Source organism: Theropithecus gelada, chromosome 10 (genome assembly GCF_003255815.1).
Source record: "Theropithecus gelada isolate Dixy chromosome 10, Tgel_1.0, whole genome shotgun sequence".
NCBI classification, from domain to species: domain Eukaryota; kingdom Metazoa; phylum Chordata; class Mammalia; order Primates; family Cercopithecidae; genus Theropithecus; species Theropithecus gelada.
In genome coordinates this window covers 96,164,070-96,186,434 of record NC_037678.1, presented here as the reverse complement: position 1 = coordinate 96,186,434, position 22,365 = coordinate 96,164,070, and the positions used below count along the sequence as shown (strand labels likewise).

Below are 22,365 nucleotides of genomic sequence, written 5' to 3'. Positions count from 1 at the left end.
CACACACCAAGGCGTGTCATGGGGTCAGAGGAGGGATAGCATTAGGAGATATACCTAATGTAAATGACAAGTTAATGGGTACAGCACACCAATATGGCACAAGTATACATATGTAACAAACCTGCACGTTGTGCACACGTACCCTAGAACTTAAATTTAAAAAAATGCAAAGAAAGAAAGAAAGAAAGAAATACTACTTGGCATCTCAACTTTCTCCTGTGGAAGCAGCATACACACCCAGGGGAAAAATGGCTACAAGGCCAGGTGTGGTGGCTCATACCTGTAATTCCAGCACTTTGGGAGGCTGAGGCAGGAGGACTGGTTGAGCTCAGGAGTTCGAGACCAGCCTGAGCAACATAGACCTCTGCTAAACATCTCTACTAAAATTAAAAAAAAAAATTAGCTGGCCATGGTGGCACATGCCTATAGTCCCAGCTACTCAGAGGGCTGAGGCAGAAGAATCATTTGAACCTGGGAGGCTGAGGCTGCAGTGAGCCCTGATTGTGCCACTGCACTCCAGCCTGGGCAACAGAGTAAGACCTTGTATAAAAAAACAAAAGTGGTTACACACCAGGCTCATCATCCTGGAGTGTGAGTCTGAACTATCTAATTAGTCATCATCTAAATGGAAAATATTGCATAATGTTCCACTGATGTTTAGCGGCATCTCTGGCCTTCCCCCCAGAGATGCCAGTAGCATCCTACCTTGTTGTGATCATAAAAATTGTTGCCAGACATTGACAAATGTCCCTTGGTGGACAAAATGGCCCTTGGTTGGGAAGCACTGGGTTAGACCAACCAGAACCCACTCCCAACCCTGGCACTGGGGATGAGGCTCACTTCCATTGGAACACTGGCCCACGTGGAGGGCATTTATCTCAACAAAAACAGGTTCTGCCAGCATGTTAGAAGAGGCACATGATGCTGGCAGGCAGCCCACAGTGTGCCTCACAGCTCAAACCAGAAGCAAATCCTACTTCTAGTCCAGTGCTTTTTCCCAGTCCCATACTGTTTCAACTCCTTCCACTCTCAGGAGGCTGGGGTCTCAAATCTGTAAATTCTAACAACTCCCCATGTGTTTTGCACAGTCGGCCAGGCCGTGGTCCAGTCAACCAGTGTTTGGAGATCACTGACCAAGCCTAAGTTCTATTTCAACTTAAGATAGGGACCGGATAGAGAAAACTTTCAAGCTAGGTAATAGGTTTTTTGTTTTTGTTTTATTTTTTAGACTTTTGGGGAGGGGATGGAATATAACAAACTTATATAGAAAAGTGTACAAGTGTACAAGCTTATTCAGAAAAGTGTACATAAATATATAGCTTAACAAGCTGATGTAAAACAAAACTCAGGTAACCCCCTTCAAGGTCATGATACAAAACATCAGCATTTCAGATGCCACCCCCACCCATTCCTGATCATAATCTGTGTCCCCATGGCTAAATCACAGCCTTGCAGAGTCCCAGCCCAGCAGAGGAGAGGGGTGTTTCGTCAGCATCTCACCTGCATCTCTGCAGCCCCTCCCAGCCCAGAGCTGCCTCTCAGGTGTCTCCTGCAGGCGGGCAGTCCCTCAGGTCCCCAGTGCAAAGTGGTGGTGGCAGTGATTCTCCAAGGTCTCCAGTCGTAGAGACAGTGGACTCAGGTTCCCCAAATTGGAATGCTGTATGTATTTCTCTATTTCCTATTTGCTTTTAAAGTGCTAGTCTATTTCAAATTTAGTTTTTAAAAGTATTGTAAAACTCCCAATGCACAAGCTGTACCCCAGACTAGTGATACCAGAATTTCTGGGGTGGCACGCAAGCATCTTTCCAGATGATTCCAACATGCAGCCAAAGTTGAGAGCCACTGTCTTAAAGTTCGGCCCCTCTGGGGTGACACAATCAAGCACAGCCACAATTCATGATGCCCAGTTGAAGCCTTTGCCTCTGCTGCCTGGCATACACAGCTCCTCTTCCCTTCCGTGGAATGCCTCTGAGTCCAGCTGCTGCCATTGTGAAGGTGCCCACACTCTCATTATGGAGCCCAACACTGTCATGGCCTCCTGGCACAGGGCACTCAGAGGAAGGAAACTGGAGAAGCAGGACCTGAGCCGTGGGAAGGGAAGGAGAAGGTGTTTGTCTCCTTAGGGTTGCCTCTCTGATGTGTGCATGTAAACAAAGAGTGGAGCGAGAAACTTGGCCCCTGAGAAAGCGCAAATGCTTAAAGTCAGTTACTGAGTTCAGGAGACCTTCCTCCTGTGAGTTCATAAACGACTTGGGTTCCAGATTTGCTTCCCTATAAAGACTTAGGAGCTTTGTGGCACTTACTGAAGTGAAAGTGAGGGTGTTCAGAGCTTGCATCTGTAGTCACATACTGATAAACATGGCAAATAACACCAATCCTAATCCCCAGTGCCTATAGCAGTGCCCAGCATGTGCAAGTGCGCAGTGATATCTGTAGAATGAAGAGTGAACAGATGTCACACTGACCTAGCTGATGTGTGGGACAGACAGAGCTTTGGCCTGGTGGAGAAAGGCAGGGGACAAAGGCGCTGGCCCAGGCTCTGGAGTTCCGCAGTGGCGGGAGGGGAATGAACTGCTAAGAAGGCACAGGGCAGACCTATGAAGAAGGCATGCCATATGTGGGACACGAAAGCACTCCTTCCTGCTGCCTTGGTTCACAAACATCAGAGTGAGGAAATGAGGGGGTCCTCACCCACCCTGCTCTCTGGAGGGCAGAAAGGGAAGAAACAGAGAAGACAGGCTCAGTTTATCTGTCTAGGGGAGAAGAGTCATGCTTTGTTCAGTTGTCCATCTGCCTCTTCTCCCTCTAAGGCCATGGGAGAGTGGAGGCCTGCCTGTCAGCTTTCTCCCTATCAGCCATGCTAGAGGAATGCCATTATCCCCCAAACTTGCCACATGTGGGTGCCTGAATTTGCACTTGGTTCTGTTCCGGCAGCAGTTGCTAATCGTGAAACTGAGGCTCCCAACTGTGCCACTCTTTATTCCAGATACAAGAAAAGCTGTTGGTTAGTGCCCATGGAAGTGGACCACAGGGAGTCACCCCTGGCCATGGAGGTGACAAGCCAGAGGGCAAGAAGCCTACCTTAAACAAGCCCAGAATTAGAAGACAGAAGAGATCTGGGTGTCCCATACCCTAGGAGGTTACCAGTAAGCACCTGAGTTTGGAAAACTTTTGAGATAATTAACATTGCCAACTTCTTTTGCAACAGGGTGGAACTTTTCTGGTAAGAGCCACCAGTTTGGGTAATCTTGGGTTTTTTAGTCTCTCTGTTCCTATAGATCCAAACTTTTGCCACACAGTCTTCTGAATGAACAAACACATTGGGCCAATTCCCTTCCTAAAGACAGACATTACCTCACCCAAACAACTCATCTCTTCATTACTGAGAGCCAAAGAAACATTGAACTCTTACAAATATGCATAAGTTTTTTCAACCATCAGAAAAAAAGCAGGACAGGAATCATCAAAATGAAAATGATTACAGTTGACCCTAGAACAAAGTGGAGGTTGGGGGTACCAACCCCTAGTCCAGCTGAAAATTCACGTATAACATTTGACTCCCCCAAAACTTAACTATGAATAGCCTACTGTTGGCCGGAAGCCTTACTGATAGCTGTAAACACTGGATTAACACATATTTTGTATGTCCTAGGTATTATATGCTGTATTCTTACAGTAAACTAGGCTAGAGAAAAGAAAATGCCATTAAAAATCATTAGGAAGATAAAATATTTTTACTATTCATGAAGGGGAAGTGGATCATCATGACGGTCTTCATCTTCATTGTCTTCACACTGAGTAGCCTGGGAGGAGGAGGAAGGGGAGGGGTTGTTGCTGTCTCAGGGGTGGCAGAGGCAGAAGAGGTGGAGGAGGTGGAAGGGGAGGCAGGTGTAACTTTTATTGAAAAAACATTCTTGTATGAGTGCACCTGCGTAGTTCAAACCCATGTTGTTCAAGGATCAAGTATAATAACTCTCAGGAGATGGTTTCTGGATGTAATAAAACATGATTAATGAGTGATCTGTGCTAATCATGAAATGTCAGTGTTAAGATTCCAAAGGGAACAAAGCGACTGGCCATTCACTTTTCAACAGCAGACAGGAATGTCCACGCCCATAGTGGAGGTGACTGCTGAACGTCTTTCCTCCTGAGCACTTTTCCTGCCAAGTCTAGGTCAACCTTAAGAATCCTCCTCATAGGCAATTAGGGCAATTTTCCTGGCCAGCCTCTCTTCAATGCTCACCTCTGCTCCTCCCTGCTTCTCATGGGGTGACCATGCATTCAGTGAGCCTGTCCTGCCCTTCTGCCTACAACAGCGAGGCTGCTGTGTTGTTCCCATGGAATGGTAATGGACCATGGGGTCTTGTCCTCTAACATGGATCATCAGCCTCACCAAAGTTGGGAACATCAGATTCTCAGTCCAGGAATCTAGACTTGGAGAAGGAGACCATAGTTAGTTGGTGTGGGATACTTGAAATGGGAAAGCCAGGGAGAGCTGGGCTTAGGCAATGCTTTTTTTTTTTTTTTTTTTTTTTAAAACCATGGACATATCCAGGCAGACCATGCTAGCCTGTTGGCCCTGAGGGGCAGTGCAAATTGCTCCCCTGACAGCTGCCTCAATGCATAAAGGACTGTTTCTCTCATGTGACAGGTAGCCCAGAGGTAGGTGGCTGCTGGCTCTGGTGAACAGCTCAGGGGCACCATTAAGGACCTAGGCTCTTCTGGGTGTGTTTTTTAGACATTAAGGTGTATTCCTGTGGTTTTAAGATGCTGCTGCTCCATACTTAACTCTTGGGTTCCAGGCAGAAGAAGGGGCAGCGCTAGTCCCATTTGTCCCTTTTATCAGAAATGCAAAAACTTTCCTAAAGGTCAAAATAATCTCTATATTTCTGTTTTTATCTTGTGCCAAAATACTGCTTATGGCTGTGTTAGCTTTGACAGCTGGATGAGTAACACTGATCTTTTCCAGCTCTCCAGGGGAGGGCAGCAAAAGAGAAGAAGGGGCCAGCCCAGCAGGGTGTGCCATGTGAGCACGGAGGGGTGCAGAGACAGGACAGTGTGAGGCACCAGGAGGCAGAGGGTGACTCTGCCCCTGTATTGCTAGGTCTTTGTTCCAGTCCCTGTGAGGCCTGGCTGTACTTTCTGAGTCTGAGTTCCATAAGGTATCCCCAAATCCTTCCAATGTATCCCTCCCTCATCCTCTGCCAGTTTTGGCGGATGTCTGTTTCCTGTAGCTGCATGATCTCTAAGGTGCTTTTCCTGCGGTGAACAAACTAGTCCACATTGCCTAACTTTACTGTCTCCACTGTCCCACCTGAATTAAAACCAGAGCTTCCCACCATGACAGAACAATTTCCCTTGCAACCCTTTTCTGAGTTGGCAGTGTCTTCTGTGCTCTCCTGGACTTATGGGCAAGAAGGGGATCAGCTACTTCCCACCCTGCTTTGCCCTTTTCAGACTATTCTTTGTTAAAAAATTTATTTTTATTTTCTGTTTTCGTGGGTACATAACAGGTGTATATATTTGTGGCTATTCTTTCTTGATCACTCAGTAACCCTGATGTCCATCCCGGATCATCGCCCCCTTGTTTAACAATCCCTGGGCACCACATTCTTCCCTCTTAGCCTGTTTCTTGTCCTTCTCTATCACCCTAATCCCCCAATTATAATCTTATTAATCTAAATCCTGGTGCAAATCCCCTTCCTCCAAGAAGCCATCTCTGGTCAGTCCCATCTAATGGCACTTGTTCCTCCTCGCAGCCCAAGGCATGCGGTGGCTCTTCTGCAGCAGTGCTTTATAGTGGTCATTCGTTACACTTCCTCTCTCCCCTCCTAGATGATAACGCCTGTGCAGGCTGGCTCACTGTATTTCACCCTTGTTTTGTCACCGCACTTGGCACCTGGCAGCCTTTCAGGAGATCTCTGTGGAAGGAGTTGAAACAGTATGGGACTGGGAAAAAGCACTGGACTAGAAGTAGGATTTGCTTCTGGTTTGAACTGCCAGGCACACTGTGGGCTCCCTGCCAGCATCATGCGCTTCTTCTTCCATGCTGGCAGAGCCTGCTTTTGTTGAGATAAATGCCCTCCACGTGGGCCAGTGTTCCAATGGAAGTGAGCCTCATCCCCAATGCCAGGGTTGGGTGTGGGTTCTGGTTGGTCTAACCCAGTGCTTCTCAACCAAGGGCTGTTTTGTCCTCCAGGGGGTATCAGTCAATGTCTGGCAACATCTTTTATCATCACGACTAGGTGGGATACTACTGCCATCTAGTGGGGGGAGCCCAGGGATGCTGCTGAAACACCAGCGCACAGGAGAGGCCGCCCTCCACCTCCTAACAAAGAATTATCTAGCCCAAAATATCAGTGGCGCTGAGAAACCTGATTAAATTAATCATGGTGGTCCCACTCCAATAACTGGCTTCAGTACGATGAGAAAGTCGGTCTGGTTGGCAGCTGGGTTGGAAGGTGGGGTGGGAGAACTGAGAACTGAAACAAATACAACAATCAAAGCAGGCTTCACCATCACTTGAAAACAGAAAAACTGTACTGAACCTGTGCTATGCAGCACAAATGATCTAGCTCAGACCACTGTAACACCAACTACCTACGTGCTTCATGATACTCCCATGAGCTGACCTCCTGGTAACTCCAAATGGACTTACATATCCCAGAGATAAGGTCGCTGGTTCCTCCAGTGACTCCCCTTGTTAACGGATTCTGACCAATCCCCAGCAAGACTATCTATTGACTAACTCCAGCCCCCAAACCCCACAAGGACTCTCCCATGACTCCCCCATTTTGAGGAGCCTCACAGGTCCTCTGGTGCATTTCTTTGCTGCAGCAAGTTCAGTAAACCCAACCTACTGCCATTATTTTTCTGGTGTTTGCAGTGCATGGGCTTTAACACTGGGCATGGAACACAAATAGCTCCAATGCAATGGGTTCAAATGTTACGGCTGGGGCGTGTTTAAAGTGCCTTGAAGACAAAGAGGAAGATGTTCTGCTTGGGAAACCGGGAGAAGAATTTTCAGCAAGGATACTTGAAGTGGGTCCTGAATGATAAAAATAATTGGCCAAGTGGAAGTGAAGAAGAGTGTATCACAGCAAGAAGGAACCTCAAGGACAAAGACAGCCAGGCATGAGATTAGACATGGTAAGTCATCCTGAGTGTCTGAAATGGGGGTTGCAGAGCAAGAGGGACAGTCCAGACAGGCAAGAAGATGTCAGACCATACAGCACTTTGTTAACACTATCCCTGATTTAATGGCTGTACTGGCTATTCTCAATGACACAGAATGAAGTAAAATGTTGCCGAGACTTTAATTATTACTTGGGATCTCTGGAGAACTGGATTTGCACAGCTCTCCACTTCCCTCAAGCTGGTTCTTCAGCTCTTTGAATGAATGAATAAAAAACATTCACATGGAATTCTAGTGCCATCTAGCACTTAAAAAGGTAATGGCATGTTTCTATCAGGAATGCCTCCAAGAGGAAATTATTTCTGTTAGTAACACTGCATTTTGAACGTGGCTTTTCCAGACATGATTCCTCGTGCCACTGGTAACAGGCTTTGATTTCTTCTGCCTGGAAATCCTCCCTGTCACTTCCTCCGGATTCGATTTCTCTTTCAATCCCTTTGCCTGTCAAATGCTCTCACAAGATCCAATTCTTCCCCTTTCAAGCAATTATTACGTTTGATAATTTTACATGTCTATTTTATGACGGTGGTCTGATTTAAGTCATCTTTCCCACTAGCTTAATTTCCATAAGCTTAATTGCCTTGTCTGTGATTTGCCCACCATCATCTCCCAGCACCTGGGAACATTTCTGGTTCACTGCAATACTGTTGAAAGAACGATCCCACTCTATGCTTTCTTAAACTTCGTTAGTGATAATTTCTACTTCTACCTGGCCTTTGCTTAAGGGTAACCCTTAATACACTTTATCAAAACTTAATAAACTTTATCAAATGTCTGTTGTAATGGTCACAAAAAGATTTAATACTCAACATCTGGCCTTAACCAGAGGGAAACATTTTCTAGCCCGTTTTCCCCTTAACCGGATGAGTCGGGGAAGGACGTAATTTTCAGGCAGAGGTGACTTCGTTCCAAGGGTGTGAATGCATTATTTTTGACGCTGCCCGTAAGAGCAGGGTCGCTGACATTTCATAAACAGCGCCATCCTCTCTAACGATAAAAGTGGCCAACATCTCGGGCCAGCAATTCCCAAGTGCGTCATGAGCATTCCCGTCCTCAGAAACGTAAGACGAAGGCGGCATGCGCAGGGACTGAGCTAGGCGAGTCCGAGGTGGAACCACTCGTGTTCTGGGCTCCGGAGTCCGAGACGGGCGGGGACCTCAGCAGCTCCCGGTGCTCGCTCTGAGCGGTTTCCGAGCGCCGCTCCCGGGCGCTTAAAATTCGCCTCCCAGCGCCGAAGAGCTACGCGCTGGAGACCTCCCGCCCATGAGGCCGGAAGGGGCGGGACAACGCTGCGGATTGGTCCCTGGGCTCAACGTCATTTCCGCGCGCCGGGGAGGGCGGGCCTGGAGCGTGAGCCGTTGCTGCTCACTGCGGGGTGGTGGCTGCTGGGCAGGCTGGCGCTCATACCATGAGCGAGGCGGACGGGCTGCGACAGCGCCGGCCTCTGCGGCCGCAGGTCGTTACGGACGATGATGGCCAGGCCCCGGAGGCTAAGGACGGCAGGTAGGCCGGACTCCCAGACCGGGCGCTGGAGCCGGGCCGCGAGGAGTAGAGGGCGATCCTCCTGGACAGCGGCGACGGCAGTAACAGTAACCTGGGGATGTGGTGCAGAGCGCCTTGTCCGAGCCTTCTCGTTTCATCCCCAAGAAAAACTCATTTTTCCGAGGAGGAAGCAGACTCCGACAAGGCGGATGTACCTGCCAGGTCTTTGAGGTTCGGGTGCACCCAGCGCCCAGTCGCGGCGTTATCCTCGGCTCTCCGGGACCCTAGACCGTCTCGCGCCGCTCCTGCGCCTTCCCTCCCCTCACTCCTGCCCCACCCTGCAGCGCGGTTGCTTCCTCGCCTTTCCCTCGTTCCCCTCGCGCTGTCATTCCTTTGGCTCATCTGATCCCCCTGGGCACAGCTACCTGGCCAGTGTCTTGCGTCTTCCTGGTCCCTCGCTCGCACTTTCTCGAAGGGAGGAGGTCCCACGAGATGCTGGGGTCCTGCCTCGTTATCCGGCGAAGGGATGGCTTCTATACTTGCTCTTCTGCACCTGCCCCCCTCACGCTGCGTGACCAGTCCTCACCGCGGTTCTTGGAAAGAGTGGAGAACAGAAGTGACATTGTAGGCAATTTTTGTGAGAATTCAGCCTTGCAGTTTTTCCCGATAGGGATGGAGAAGCATAGGAAACTGTAGTTGTTGACACCTCAGAAATACCAGGTTTTGTCCTTTAGCCTCCTCTACCATCTTCTAGAATATAAGAATGCTATGTTTTGTTAGCTAAAAACTGAATCATGATCCGCAAATATAGATTTCAATGTAAGATACTTAAAATTCGCTTTTCAATTATGTGTCCTGAATTTCATAACTTTTAAGTTTCAGGGAGAATCAAGAGGCCCCGTAGACCAAGCTTGAAGCTGTGGAACAGATTGACTTATATTTGATAGAAATACTGGAAATATTTGTTCAGTAATGTGCCGAGAGGTGGTGGGGTACATATGAATGAGAGGCAGTTTTTGCCCCTGTAGACTGAGTTTATTGACTGATGATGAGAGGAACACATTTAAAGGAGAACGATGGCAGGGAGGAGCATTTAGGCTCTAGAGAAGCAATTTAGAGAGAAGACTTTGCGGTGATAGTTGACCTTGGGCCAGTGAAAAGATCGGGAAGATGCTCCCATATATCCTGACCAACCATCCTGGGTTGCCCTGGACTGGGGTTTCCAAGGATGTAGAACTTTAAGTGCTAAACCTGGGCAAACTGGGACAATTTGGTCACCCTACTTACTGTGAATTAATCATCTGTTGATGGTTGAGGAGACATTTAGAATGGACATGCAAGAATTGGCAACACTTTCCTACGGAAATCTTGAAGACAAGCCATTTGTACCTGAGAAATGAAAGAGCAGTGGCCTGAGTTTGTCATTAGGTGCAGTGCGTTGAAAACCAGGGCATACAGCCCCTGAGAGCACTGGTTAGGTGGTCCCAACTCTCAAGTCTGCTGGCTCACACCTCTGGCCCCAGGGCAGAGCAGTAGACTTAATTGTTTTTTTCAGGTTCTCTGTGGGGATTTCTTCCTTAATGACTAAGTAAATCTGATTCTAAAGTCATCTTTTACTGCTTGATCTTTTCCAGTGTGCCTTTTACATTTATGTTATTTCCTTGACTTCCCTGTCCATGAACATTGTTCCTGTTTCCCTGTGTTTGTCCTTGTTTGTTTATCCCTTTTCTGTATATTTGTAATGATCTCTTTCAAAGTGAGGTCTTGTCACCACCCTTCCTTTCTGCGGTTATTATTGTAATATGTAGCTGTTTTTCTTATTTTTCTTCTGCAGCTCTCCTATATTTTTCATTTCTTTTATGGTCATTTCTAGTAGTTCATGTAATAGTATTCTTGATTACCTTAAAACTCAAGGGTTCAACATAAGCCAGGGAAGCCTGTGTATAGTGGGTGAAGTAAAGGAATCTAAATTCAGAAGTAAAAATACGAAACTGTTAGAATAAACTTTAGCACTTTAGATGTGCTCAATAGAATAAAGGAAGCCTTGAAAGACATGTTACTAAACTGACAGAACTAAGACATAGATTTTAGCAGTGGTAGGGACCCCTAGCAATACGTTGGCTGGTCTCCCAACTCTTGGCGTGAAAAGTGGGTGTTTGCTTTGTTTTGCCGATGAGATCATTGAGGTCTGTGTGTTCGAGTTAATTTATATGAAGTTACAGAGAATAGAGTCAAAAGAGAAATGAATGAAGAAGGATAGAACCGGCAGCTGGACAATGATTGAGAAGTGTATTTTTTAAATTATGCTTTGGAAATAAGATTTTATGCCAAAGCTCTTGAATTACTGTATTTAAGATATAATGGAGAATTTGATTGGTAAATTCTTTTATTCAGTGTGGAACATAGATGAGCTAAGCACTTTAACATACCAGTGCAAGCTTATAATTATTATTTGACATTGATTTCCCAAAATGCTTTAGAAACTTAATTGTATTCTGTGGAACTGTTCCTTGCTCTTTGGAACACAGTTCTATCTAGGAAGAGAACTGTTTAATGTCCGTATATGACTGTTTAGGGATGCAGAATAAATACATTGAGGATTTAATATATTTCAGTACACTAAATTCCATATAATTCTGCTTTTACAATAAACTGAAGGATTTTAGTCTAATTAAAAGTCTCTGCTAGGTCCATTTTCCTTTTTCCTCTTGAAGACTGAAGAGTAAGGGAGGAAGTATGGAGAAACAGATGGGGCATTCAGGAGTTCATGAGGAGTCAGGCAGCTGGAGTGTTTGTCTCAGCTTTGCCCCAGGTGTGTATTTTCAGATAGCTTTTTAAACTTGTTTCTTGATTTCTTAATTTTTTTTCAAGGATAAAGTGATGAATCTAGGAGCCCCAGTTTAAAGGATTGTGAAAAATGAACAAATTCAAGATGCTGTCACTAAAAAAGATGGGTTGATGCTGTTTGGCTTTCTCAGGCTTCAGGGATCACCTTGACACTTGAGATTGCTGGTATCTCATGGATTTGGGGCTATCAGGTTTTCCACAACAATCACAGGTAAATTTTGATCTCTTGGAGTCTGCTTGTTGGGACTTCAATTCAGGACCCAAGGCCCTGATGTCCTGTGTGCAGAGTTAGAGCATACCCTTCAAAATCTGCCAAATTGGCTGGTGAATCTACAGAAGATTGTGTAAATCGTGGCCCAGCCAACAGCAGTTGCCAAATCCTGTTGCATCACTGTGGTTGTGCTCTTGCCTTTAGAGAGTGTAGGCAATTTCAGGGTGCAGATGTCCTCATGGAGATGGGCATCCGTCCAGGCTCTTCCGAGAGATTGGGGCAAACAAACTGATTTCTCAGACTGCACCTGGGAAATAAGTTGCCAGCATTCCTGGATGTGTCAGCACAGGTTGGGAACCTGCAGTGCTTTGTCAGTGAAAATGGATAGGGATCGATACAGTGTCCTTTATTTAAGTTAAAAAAAAGAGTAAGAGGGAGGCAGACACCAAGAAAAGACAGAAGAATTGTAGTTAACTGTGAGTTTACAGGAAGCAACACTGACGAGGGCCTGCCAAAAAGTTAATGAACCTTGGGCTAAAATAAGTGTGGCACCCAGAGCAGGGGTCCAGGAGCTGGGCTTACCTCGTTTATATAACAAGCTAACTCCATTTCAAGTGCTCAGGAAGCACACATGGCTAGTAGCTATTGTATTTCCATCATTGCAGAAAGTTCTATTGGACAGTGCTGCTCAAGGAGTTTTGTTTAAATTTAAGCTAGTATTTCTGCTATGTGAGCACAGAACGTTCCAGTGGAGGCTGGATGCTGATCGGGTGAGGTTGGGGAGATGTTGGTGAAGTTTTGACTGGGAAGGGAGCTGGATAGAGTGAGTGGTGTCCAGCTGCACATGAGGAACAACGGATGAAAGAGTTTGCAGGCCCGCCCTGCACCTACCAAACCAGAATCTCTGGCCCAGGTCATCTTGATGGAACCCATCCAGAAGTTGGCTGCCTTTGGGAACAGTTGCCTGAGTGGCCTCTAAATACTTCTCCAGCTTTAAGAGAGTGTTACTGCTAGATCCCCCAGCACTGGGACACAAATCTTTGTCTCTGGACTTTTGGCCTCCTTTCTGGCTGTAAGCCCCGTGGCTTTCAGTCCTGGCTGGACTTTTTGTTTGGGACATAATTGAGACTTCATTGTGTGAAGGGGCAACCAGATATTTAAATGGAGTGCCACCAGCTCTGAATCAGATTACCACATCAAGATTTTAAAAATGTAAGCTGCAGTGTGGTAAAGTAGAGGTCACAATGTTGGAGTCAAGACAGATGAGGAAGATCTGCCTTAGGTAGAATCAGGTTAGGCAAGGACAAACAAAGTAGCGCTTTGGCCAGATTGTTACTTTTTGTAGTGACAGTCATAAGGTGAAAATACAATGCACCTTCCCTAGAGGTACTCTCCTCTACTGGGAGTGGGGTGGGTGAGGGCATCAGCTTCCTTTAAGGACAGGAACATCCCTGTTGGACTCAGTACCAGACTGCAGTGAGGGCAGCTCTCAGGGCTGGCAGCCACACATCTTCACCATCCACCTTTCCGTGTGCTTGTCTCTCTTTGGGATTCACACTGTCAGAAGCGTTTCTGTCATTTACTCGTAACCAGCCCTGCTTTATTGTACAAGTACTTCATTTCTGTTGTGTTGGAAGACTTTAGGTTACTTCAAGAAAATCACTTGGGTTGAAGAGTGTCCTAGCCACTGGTGTGGCAGTTTGCATAGTGGAGTCACTGAATTTTTTTTTTTTTTTAACATCTTTATTGAGATGTAATTCACATACCATAAAATTAATCTACTTAAAATGTTCAAATCAGTGATTTTTAGTATAATGGCCAGTTTTGCAGTAATTACCACAATATAAGTTTAGAACATTCTTGTCACTGTCACCTTTCTTTTTAGTTGAAGTGAAATTCGCATAACATACAATTAACCATTTTAAAGTGCACAGTTCAGTGATATTTAGTGTATTCACAATGTTGGGCAACCACCAGGTCTCTCTGCTTTCAAAACTACTTCATCACCCCGTAAAAGCAAGGTGTTTGCCTTGTACCGATTAAGTAATCACTCTCATTTTCCCCTCCCACACAAATGTTCAACAGATGAGTGGGGCTGGACGTGGTTGCTCATGCCTACTCATTTCAGCGTGCACTTTGGGAGGCTAAGGTGCGAAGACTGAGGCCAGGAGTTCAAGACCAGCCTGGAGAATGTAGCAAGATGTTTTTTCTATAAAAAGTAAAATAATTAGCCAGGTGTGATGCACACCTGTAGTCCTAGCTACTTTGGGAGGCTGAGACGGGGGATCACTTGAGCCCAGGAGTCTCCAGCCTGGTCGACGTACTGAGACCGTGTCTTTATATTTAAAAAACAAAAAATCAGATGAGTGGGCAGCAAGTTGTGGTATATACATATGTAATCAACTGGTAAAAGGAACCATGTACATATACGTACTGCAACTTAGATGGGCCTAGAAAACCACATGGAATGAAAGAAGCTAGTCATGAAAGGACACGTATTGTATGATTCTGCTTATGTGAAATGCTTAGAATAGGCAAATCACCATGAATTTTCACAGAGCTTTCGAACTCCAGCTCTGAGGGCTCTAGGTCTGGGCATCCTCCCCTCCCTCCTCTTGCTCTTGGCAGGCAGCGCTTCTAATGGTGACTGCAGCCATAGAGTCACATCTGGCTCTCAGTCGCGCTTTTTCAGCTCTTGCGTTGTCTGTGGGAAAGCCGCTTGAGCCTTTCCCTGCCCACTTCCCTCATTTGTGAAAGAGAGAGAGACCTGGTTCCATCTGGTTGCCCACGTAAAGCGCATTTCTTGGCACACTCTCATTTTGACTGTTTGCCATTCCTCTTTTCCTGGCCCTTACTCCTTTCCCTGCTGCAGACCTCTCAGGTTGCCTGAGCCTGCCATTGTGTCAAGTCATAGTTCTGTGCTTTGTAGACATTTTTATGCCTGTGGTGCTTATACCCTTGACTGATGTAAGTCAGTCACATTAGAAGAAGATTATTTGGTCCTGGGGTTTGGAGACAGGACTGGGAGGGAGAGGTTGACCTGACTTTTCCCTTCATTCTCACCTGCCCTCTTCTAGGAACTTGGGCTCTCTTGGCCTCTCCCTGCTTGGGTCTGTGGCATTTTGTTTGGGTTTGTACGGCCTGGACCACCTCCTTTCCCAATAAAAGGGGTAAGGACTGTCTATGTGGCATTTTTACCTGGCCTCAGGTGTACGGGGTGAGCTCTGAACCCCTTACGAGTGAAGAGGAGGAAGTTAGGGACAAAATTCATTTTTGGAAGATGATTAGAAGAAGAATAGACACAGAATTCTCATCAGCAAAGGGAAATGTCAAAGGAAGAAGGCAGTGGTTAACACTGCCCTCGGGCCTGTTCTGCTCTGGAGGAGGAAACCGCAGGAGAAACCGGGCCTTGCCTTGATCACTGTGCTTGGAAATGTCCTCACCTGGGTCCAGTTTCAGTGTTTAGAAGCTCTGCTTTCCATGTAACTGCAGGATATGATTCAACCAAGCTTTCTACGACTGTGTTACAGGATCCACTTTGCTCCAGTTTCCAATCCCATGCTCCTGACCTCCTTCCGCACCCTCCCCAGCAGTGCCAACAGTCTTTGTGCCCAGTTAGGTGTTCTCCAAGGCGATGGTTTTTTCCTGCTATGCTCCTCTCTTCCTTCTGAGACCTCATGAGCCGAGTCTTTTAACATCCATAGTTTTACTACTGTGTTCAAGGAAGTCTAGGCTTTTTCTGTGCTGCTCCTCAAAATTCTTCCTTCCTTCACCCACAACTCTATTCTGAAGCTACTTCCACATTTTTTTAGATATTTGTTACAGCAACACCCCACTTCTGGGGTGCTGGAAACTAGTTTATTAGAAAACTGTTAATTTTTATGGCTGCCATTAAGAATTTACCACACAATGAGTGTCCTGAACAACACAAATTTATTATATAATAGTTCCGTAGGTCAGAAGTCCTGGGCAGGTCTCGCTGTGTTAAGATCAGGGTGTCAGTAGGGCTTTGTTTCTGGAGGCTCTGGGGAGACTCTGTTTCCTGCCCACTCAGGTTGGTGGCAGAACCCAGCACTCTGCAGAGGTGCTGTCCACGCGAGGGACACTTTGTGAAAGCTGCTCCCTCTTCTTCCCCTTGGTCTTTCGTTTGTCTTATTTCCACCTACCCCAGTAGAAATAGAGGGATTTATTTTCTTTTCTGCTTTATTCGTTTGTTAAAATCATGCATGTTCAGGAAGTTACCCTGCCGAACACCCCGTTTCACACTGGGGGAAACTGTGGGTTTTGGAGTGGAGAAACTGGCCTGCAGTTAGTTCCCTGGCCGGTTGTTGGGAAAGAGGACTTGGCCTATATGTTTCTACACCATATCCGGAACAGTTTAACACGTCTAAGTGGCAGAAGACTACACTTCTGTCAAAAATCAAACCCTGCCCCCTTAAATCAAGTCTGTTTTGTTAAGTGTGAGTCTTTTTCCTTTGTCAACACTTTAATTTTTTTGATGGAAGAAAAAAATTCTACCTTAGGAACTCATGATTTTATTTGTTTTAAGTTAATATTAATGTCAAGCATTTAGTATATTTGAGTTCAATTCATGTAAGCTAGTAATGATCCTATGAGGTTTATTAGTAGGAAGAGGCCAAATGTTTTCACTTGTTTGCCAGGTGAGAAATACTGTATTTGAAGATTGGTTCAGAGATATTTAAGGCACTACTGGTCATTTGTCCAAAAACTTCACCCAGGATTCCCAGGGAAGCTTTCACAGCTTCCCAAGGGTTTAGGAGTGGTGACTTTGAATTATAATTTTATAGATCCTGTGTAGATAACTGTCAGTATCTGTCAGACTTCTATTAGGTTGAAGAGCTGGGATTTCCTTTTGATTTCTTAAAAGTAGGTTGGGAAAAGTGATTGGGGAATTGGATCCTCAGGAAGTTGTTCTGTTTCCATTTCTTTCAAGAATTTAGTTGTCTCTTTTATCTGTGAGAATCTTAGGGCTGCACAGTACTGAGTGTTGCTGCTTTGAATCCATGCACGGGAAATCGTAGATTTTGAGAATTACCCACCTTTTCTGTGGATGAGTGTGTATCATTTACATCATTAGAACTCTTTTTCCCCATGACATTTTGTGTTCATCAGTTCTTTGAGTTTGCCTTCTTTAAAACCCTGCTAGAGGATTCAAGATCTGGAAAGTAACTGATCCAACGTGTCCCACACAGGGGAAGCTAGAAGATTAAAAAGAAGAACAACAACAAAAGTGTGTTTGCCAATCCTAGCAAACAGTGCTGAAGTTTAATCACAGGCCAGAGGTCGGCCACCTTGCAGTGGAGAAACTGGATGAGTGTCCCTGCTCCTGCTGGGAGGGCTTTCGGACCGGCCAACCTTGTCACTGTCTGAGACTCAGCTGATTGCTTTTGTATCTTTTATTTCTGGCAGCTCCTTTAGCGGCAGAGTTTTCCGAGTGACCTTCTTGATGCTGGCTGTTTCTCTCACTGTTCCCCTGCTTGGAGCCATGATGCTGCTGGAATCTCCTATAGATCCACAGCCTCTCAGGTAGGCTGCCCCGCAGTCCTCAGGAGGGGTTGCTTGACAAAATGTAATAGGCTGAAATAATTCCCAAGGAAAGGAGGGTGATTAAATCAGTCTGATCTGAAAGGTAAGTTAGGAGAAATGCAGTTTTGTGATTTCTTTAGTACTTGGGTTTTTATACTGAATTAGATGTTACTCGGGAAATATGCATGGTATTTTCCCTGTCATTGTTTTAAAAAAACTGCATAAACCAAAAACAAAAATTCAAAATTAGAGAAGCTTAATAATCATTAGAGACAGTCAACCATAATTCATTTCAAGTAGCAAAAATACACATGAATGGAGCTTCAGTTACCTCATTTAAATTTTATAAGTAACTTATTTTCTACAAAACCTATAATTAGTGTTCATTTTTTCCTGAGTTACCTTTCACCAATAGAGACCTATGAGTAATGCAGTCCATTATAATTTGAAAAAAGTATTGTATATGTAGGGCCCCCTGAAATAGATTCGTGTTTATAACTATAGTGTACAGAGCCAGGCTCTCATCAATGTGACGATCTGTGACTTCCATGTTGACCTAGTTGCAGGAGGGTTGTACTGTCTGATTCAGTAATTTCCTGGTTCCCCTTGCAACTGCTGATGGGGTGAAGCCATCTGAAGCTTATTGTAAATGAGTTAGTCCATGTAAGGCTTGAAAAACTTCAAATAAGAATCATATCTAGTTAAAGAGTGAATATAACATACTAACTGAATAGTGTCTTATCCGTAAAAATTAAGGCTTTATATTGGATCCAATTCACTAAGAATGTAGAGGACACGGTTCTGACCTTAGATTGACATGTGTAGCTGAGTGAACTTTTTGTTGTTGGATTTAGAATAGTGAAGGCACAAGGTGCTGTAAACACACAATTTGCTTATTAGGATTGAGAATGGGTGAAGGACTGGGGACTCTAGTCAGCCCCAGGAATGTCAGCTCTGTAATTACTAGTGTGCTAGTGGATCCTCAGATGCATTTTTCTGCCTGAGCCAGGCCTGAGGACATCCTGTCTCCAAAGGAGGGGCGTCGGGCGGATGGGGGGGTGGTCCCCTGATGTGTTGAGGGAGGGGCTTCTCTCTTCCTAACCCTTCTCAACAGAGCAGGATGGCTCATTCTACCCAAAGAGAAACTGACCTGGGCCTTCTTAGATAGTCCAGTTGGCTAAGGTGGGGGAGTGAACTGTATCTGCAGTTGGGGATTAGAAGCTTGGGTTGGGGGGCTGGCCTTGGAAAAGGAGGCTGAGGTTGAGTTTTGAGTTGGAGAGAGAGGTTGGAGCCTCAGTGATTGCAGACCTTTGATCTCAGGAAAGATGAATGTATATGTGGAAAGAGTGGTGAAGAAATGCACTGGGAAATGGGTTATGTAGCCCTGGCCAGACACTGAAAGGAAGCAGGGGCCACTGGGGATTGCAAGTTGTTTGTACAAAGTGAGTTATGATTGTTGAGTAGAAGAGCCTGATGAGGAAGGAAAGGAAGAGAAGCAGTGGAACCATCGTAGCCAAGAGGGGCCTCTCTCCTGGGCTCAGCTTTCAGAATGGCAGTGGAACCATCACAGCCAACAGGGACCTCTCTCCTGGGCTCAGCTTATGGCAGTGGAACCATCGCAGCCAACAGGGACCTCTCTCCTGGGCTCAGCTTATGGCAGTGGAACCGTCGCAGCCAACAAGGACCTCTCTCCTGGGCTCAGCTTTTGGAATGGCAGTGGAACCATTACAGCCAACAGAGACCTCTCTCCTGGGCTCAGCTTTCGGAATGGCAGTGGAACTGTCACAGCCAACAGGGACCTCTCTCCTGGGCTTAGCTTATGGCAGTGGAACCGTCGCAGACAACAGGGACCTCTCTCCTGGGCTCAGCTTTCGGAATGGCAGTGGAACTGTCACAGCCAACAGGGACCACTCTCGTGGGTTCAGTTTATGGCAGTGGAACCATCGCAGCCAACAGAGACCTCTCTCCTGGGCTCAGCTTTCAGAATGGCAGTGGAACTGTCACAGCCAACAGAGACCTCTCTCCTGGGCTCAGCTTTCGGAATGGCAGTGGAACTGTCACAGCCAACAGGGACCACTCTCGTGGGTTCAGTTTATGGCAGTGGAACCATCGCAGCCAACAGAGACCTCTCTCCTGGGCTCAGCTTTCAGAATGGCAGTGGAACTGTCACAGCTAACAGGGACCTCTCTCCTGGGCTCAGCTTTCGGAATGGCACACTCAAAAACAGGAAGATAGGCCCCAAAATACAGAGCAGAAGCAGAAGCCTGTTACGTGACAGAGCTTGGTGTGTCTCACACAGGTACACGGGCCGTGACACAGGCTGTGCCCCATGCATGCCATCCCACCGGGTGCCGACTCAGCTGCAGCCCTCTCAGCCCACAGTCACTCTGTGGAAGGACATGGTTTCTCTCCAGAAGGGAACAAAAAGTTTATTTTTCATAGAAGGATAGGGATGTTTCCAGTCACTGAAAAAATATCAGTTAAAGTCAAATTTATGGTAAAAAAAAAAATAATAATAGAGCAGCATTTTGGAGAATGGATTTGGTCTTTATGAAGTATGAGGCCGGGCCATCAGGTGTGAAATGTGGGCACTGCCCCCCACCACCCTAGGTGGACTGCAGTGGCTGTAGGGCTATGTGAGTCACAGGGGTGAGGAGGTCCAGCTGCCCTGAGGCGTTGGATGGGGGTGGGGAGCTGGGGAGGCTGGAGGGTGGGTGGGCACAGGCCCCAGGATGTTCTCAGGTGACAGGACTGCTGAAGGCCTTGCACTAGCACATTTATATTTTTATATTTCTTTTGACCGTGACATTTCCTGATATCCTAAAACAGTTTTTTCTTAACCCTTCTATTTCTGGCAACTGAGGATGTTGTTAGAAAATGCCATCTTTATCAAAGAACCGAGAGTAGGTGCTTGGTACAGGTTTTCTTCACATGTGTATTTATGGACAAATCTCTGGAACTGCATTATTTTGCAGCTTCAAAGAACCCCCGCTCTTGCTTGGCATTCTGCATCCAAATACAAAGTTGCGACAGGCAGAAAGGCTGTTTGAAAATCAGCTTATTGGACCGGAGTCCATAGCACATATCGGGGGTAAGTCTGAGCTGGGGGCCCTTCCAGGCTGTCTGTTGTCTGAGGGGGCGGGTTCTGTGGGAGCAGCTGCAGTGGCACACTGCCCCTGGACTGGGGCCCTGCACATCCTTCTTAGCTGCGGACATGGGGCTTGGACCCCAGACATCACGTGGGAGGCCCTAGTACCTAGTGGCTCTTTCTGCTGGTCTCATCTGCGCACGTTGCATGCCGTTTTAGCACTTGGTGGTTTTCAGTTCATCTCTATGGAGCACTTTGTTGTGCTCAGAGTGTTGTGAAAGGAAAAAGGCCAAATACAGATACTGATGTTTAGTTTATTTATCAAAGTTAAATAGGTATTTGACAGCACAGCATTTCTTAGTTCCCTTTGCTTTGTATAGATTTCACTGTGAAGTGAAGACAAATGGTTCTCAATATTTCCACTGTTTTTTTGTCTGTCTGAAAGCTCACTTTGATGGGTACATTTAAGGATAACCATCTGCATCACACTTGCCCACACCTCAGAGCTAGAATTGGGTCTGGTTCGAATACTTGCATCTCTAGCAACCTTGAGCAAGGCATTTTCTGTTTGTGAAAATGAGATTTAAGTTTCGTATTGGAAAGGCACAGATAGTCACAGATAATTTAAAACTTAATCTGGTATGGGCTTGCTGAGCAGCTTCTTTGGAAGTGCCGCTTGTTATTCCAAAACACACTCTGTTCTCCAGGCAGTAGGTGGCTGTGGATGTGCACACAGGGTGCTTCTGTTGTGCTCTCAAGGCCGGTCAGTGGCCTCTCTTCCAGTGACGTTTGACCAGCTTCTTTTGCCCAGGCCCTGCTATTTGACACAGGCCCCAAGGACTGGTCCATTTCTGCAGTTGGTTTGTTTTCTTGGCTGTCAAAGTCATAATTGTTTCAAGAAGAGTAAATATCATGATAGAACTTTGCATTTCTCTTAAAAAGACATTGGCATTTATTTGTGTAAATTTTATAAGCTTTAGCTTTTTTTGGTGAAAAATCAAATATTGCTATTTAAAACTGAAACTTAACAGCAGTTGAAGTGCAAACCAATGATCTTACCTCCCAAAGAGAGCACTTTCCTGCCTTTTTCCTTTTCACTGGGATTAGTTCTCTTTGTACTTTGTCACCAGATCCCAGCTTTTTCTCTTTCTTTGGTGAGCTGGTGACATTTCTTGGCCAGGCATAGTGGGGTCCTTTCTGGTGGGTGTGAGCCCCTGGGAGGCGCCCAGGGACCTGCCACTGCTGTCTCTGCCACCTCATTTGGAAGCTGCCCTGGGGGCTGGCTGGCAGGTTGCTGACAGTGGAGGGAGGTACTAACTCTGGGGAGTGCTGGGAGAGAGCAATCACCAGTTATAGCAGGCTTTATTTTTAAGAGCAGTTTTAGGTTCACAGCAAAATTGAGCAGAAGGTACAGAGATTTTCTGAAAAAGAGTTTTTATTATGATTGGGTGTTGCATTTCATCAAATGCTTTTTCTGCACACACGCCATGCACAGCCTCCCACATGATCAACATCCCCCACCACAGTGGCACGTTTGTTACAACTGATGTACCCACATCAATACGTCATTATTACTCAGAGTCTGTAGTTTACAGTAGGGTTCACTCTTGGTTTTATACATTTTATGGGTTTGGACAAATGCCATGTATCCACCATTATGGTATCATACAGGGTGTTTTCACTGCCCTGAAAATCCTCTCTGCTCTGCCTGTTCATCCCATCCTCTAATTTTAACCCATGACAACCACTGATCTTTTTGCCATCTCCATAGTTTTGCCTTTTCCAGAATGTTATGTAATTGGACTCATACAGTATGTAGTCTTTCCAGATTGGCATCTTTCACTTAGTAGTATGCATTTATTTAAAGTTCCTCCATGTCTTTCCATGGCTTGATAGCTCATTTCTTTTTAGCACTGAATAATATTCCATTGTATGAATGTGCCACAGTTTAGTTACCTACTGAAATACATCTTGGTTGCTGCTAAGTTTTGCCAG

General features: G+C 45.9%; 1 protein-coding gene across 1 annotated transcript in view; it reads left to right on the top strand.

Moving 5' to 3' along the window:
- Positions 1-8,313: 8,313 nt before the first annotated feature.
- The window catches only part of APMAP (adipocyte plasma membrane associated protein), a 28,200-nt gene continuing 14,148 nt past the window's right edge, over positions 8,314-22,365 (top strand). Inside the window, exons 1-3 of the mRNA XM_025400614.1 lie at positions 8,314-8,698; positions 17,166-17,282; positions 20,258-20,373. Of these exons, the coding sequence (XP_025256399.1) occupies positions 8,604-8,698; positions 17,166-17,282; positions 20,258-20,373 (328 nt within the window). The 5' untranslated portion in view covers positions 8,314-8,603. The remainder of the gene's footprint in view (positions 8,699-17,165; positions 17,283-20,257; positions 20,374-22,365) is intronic.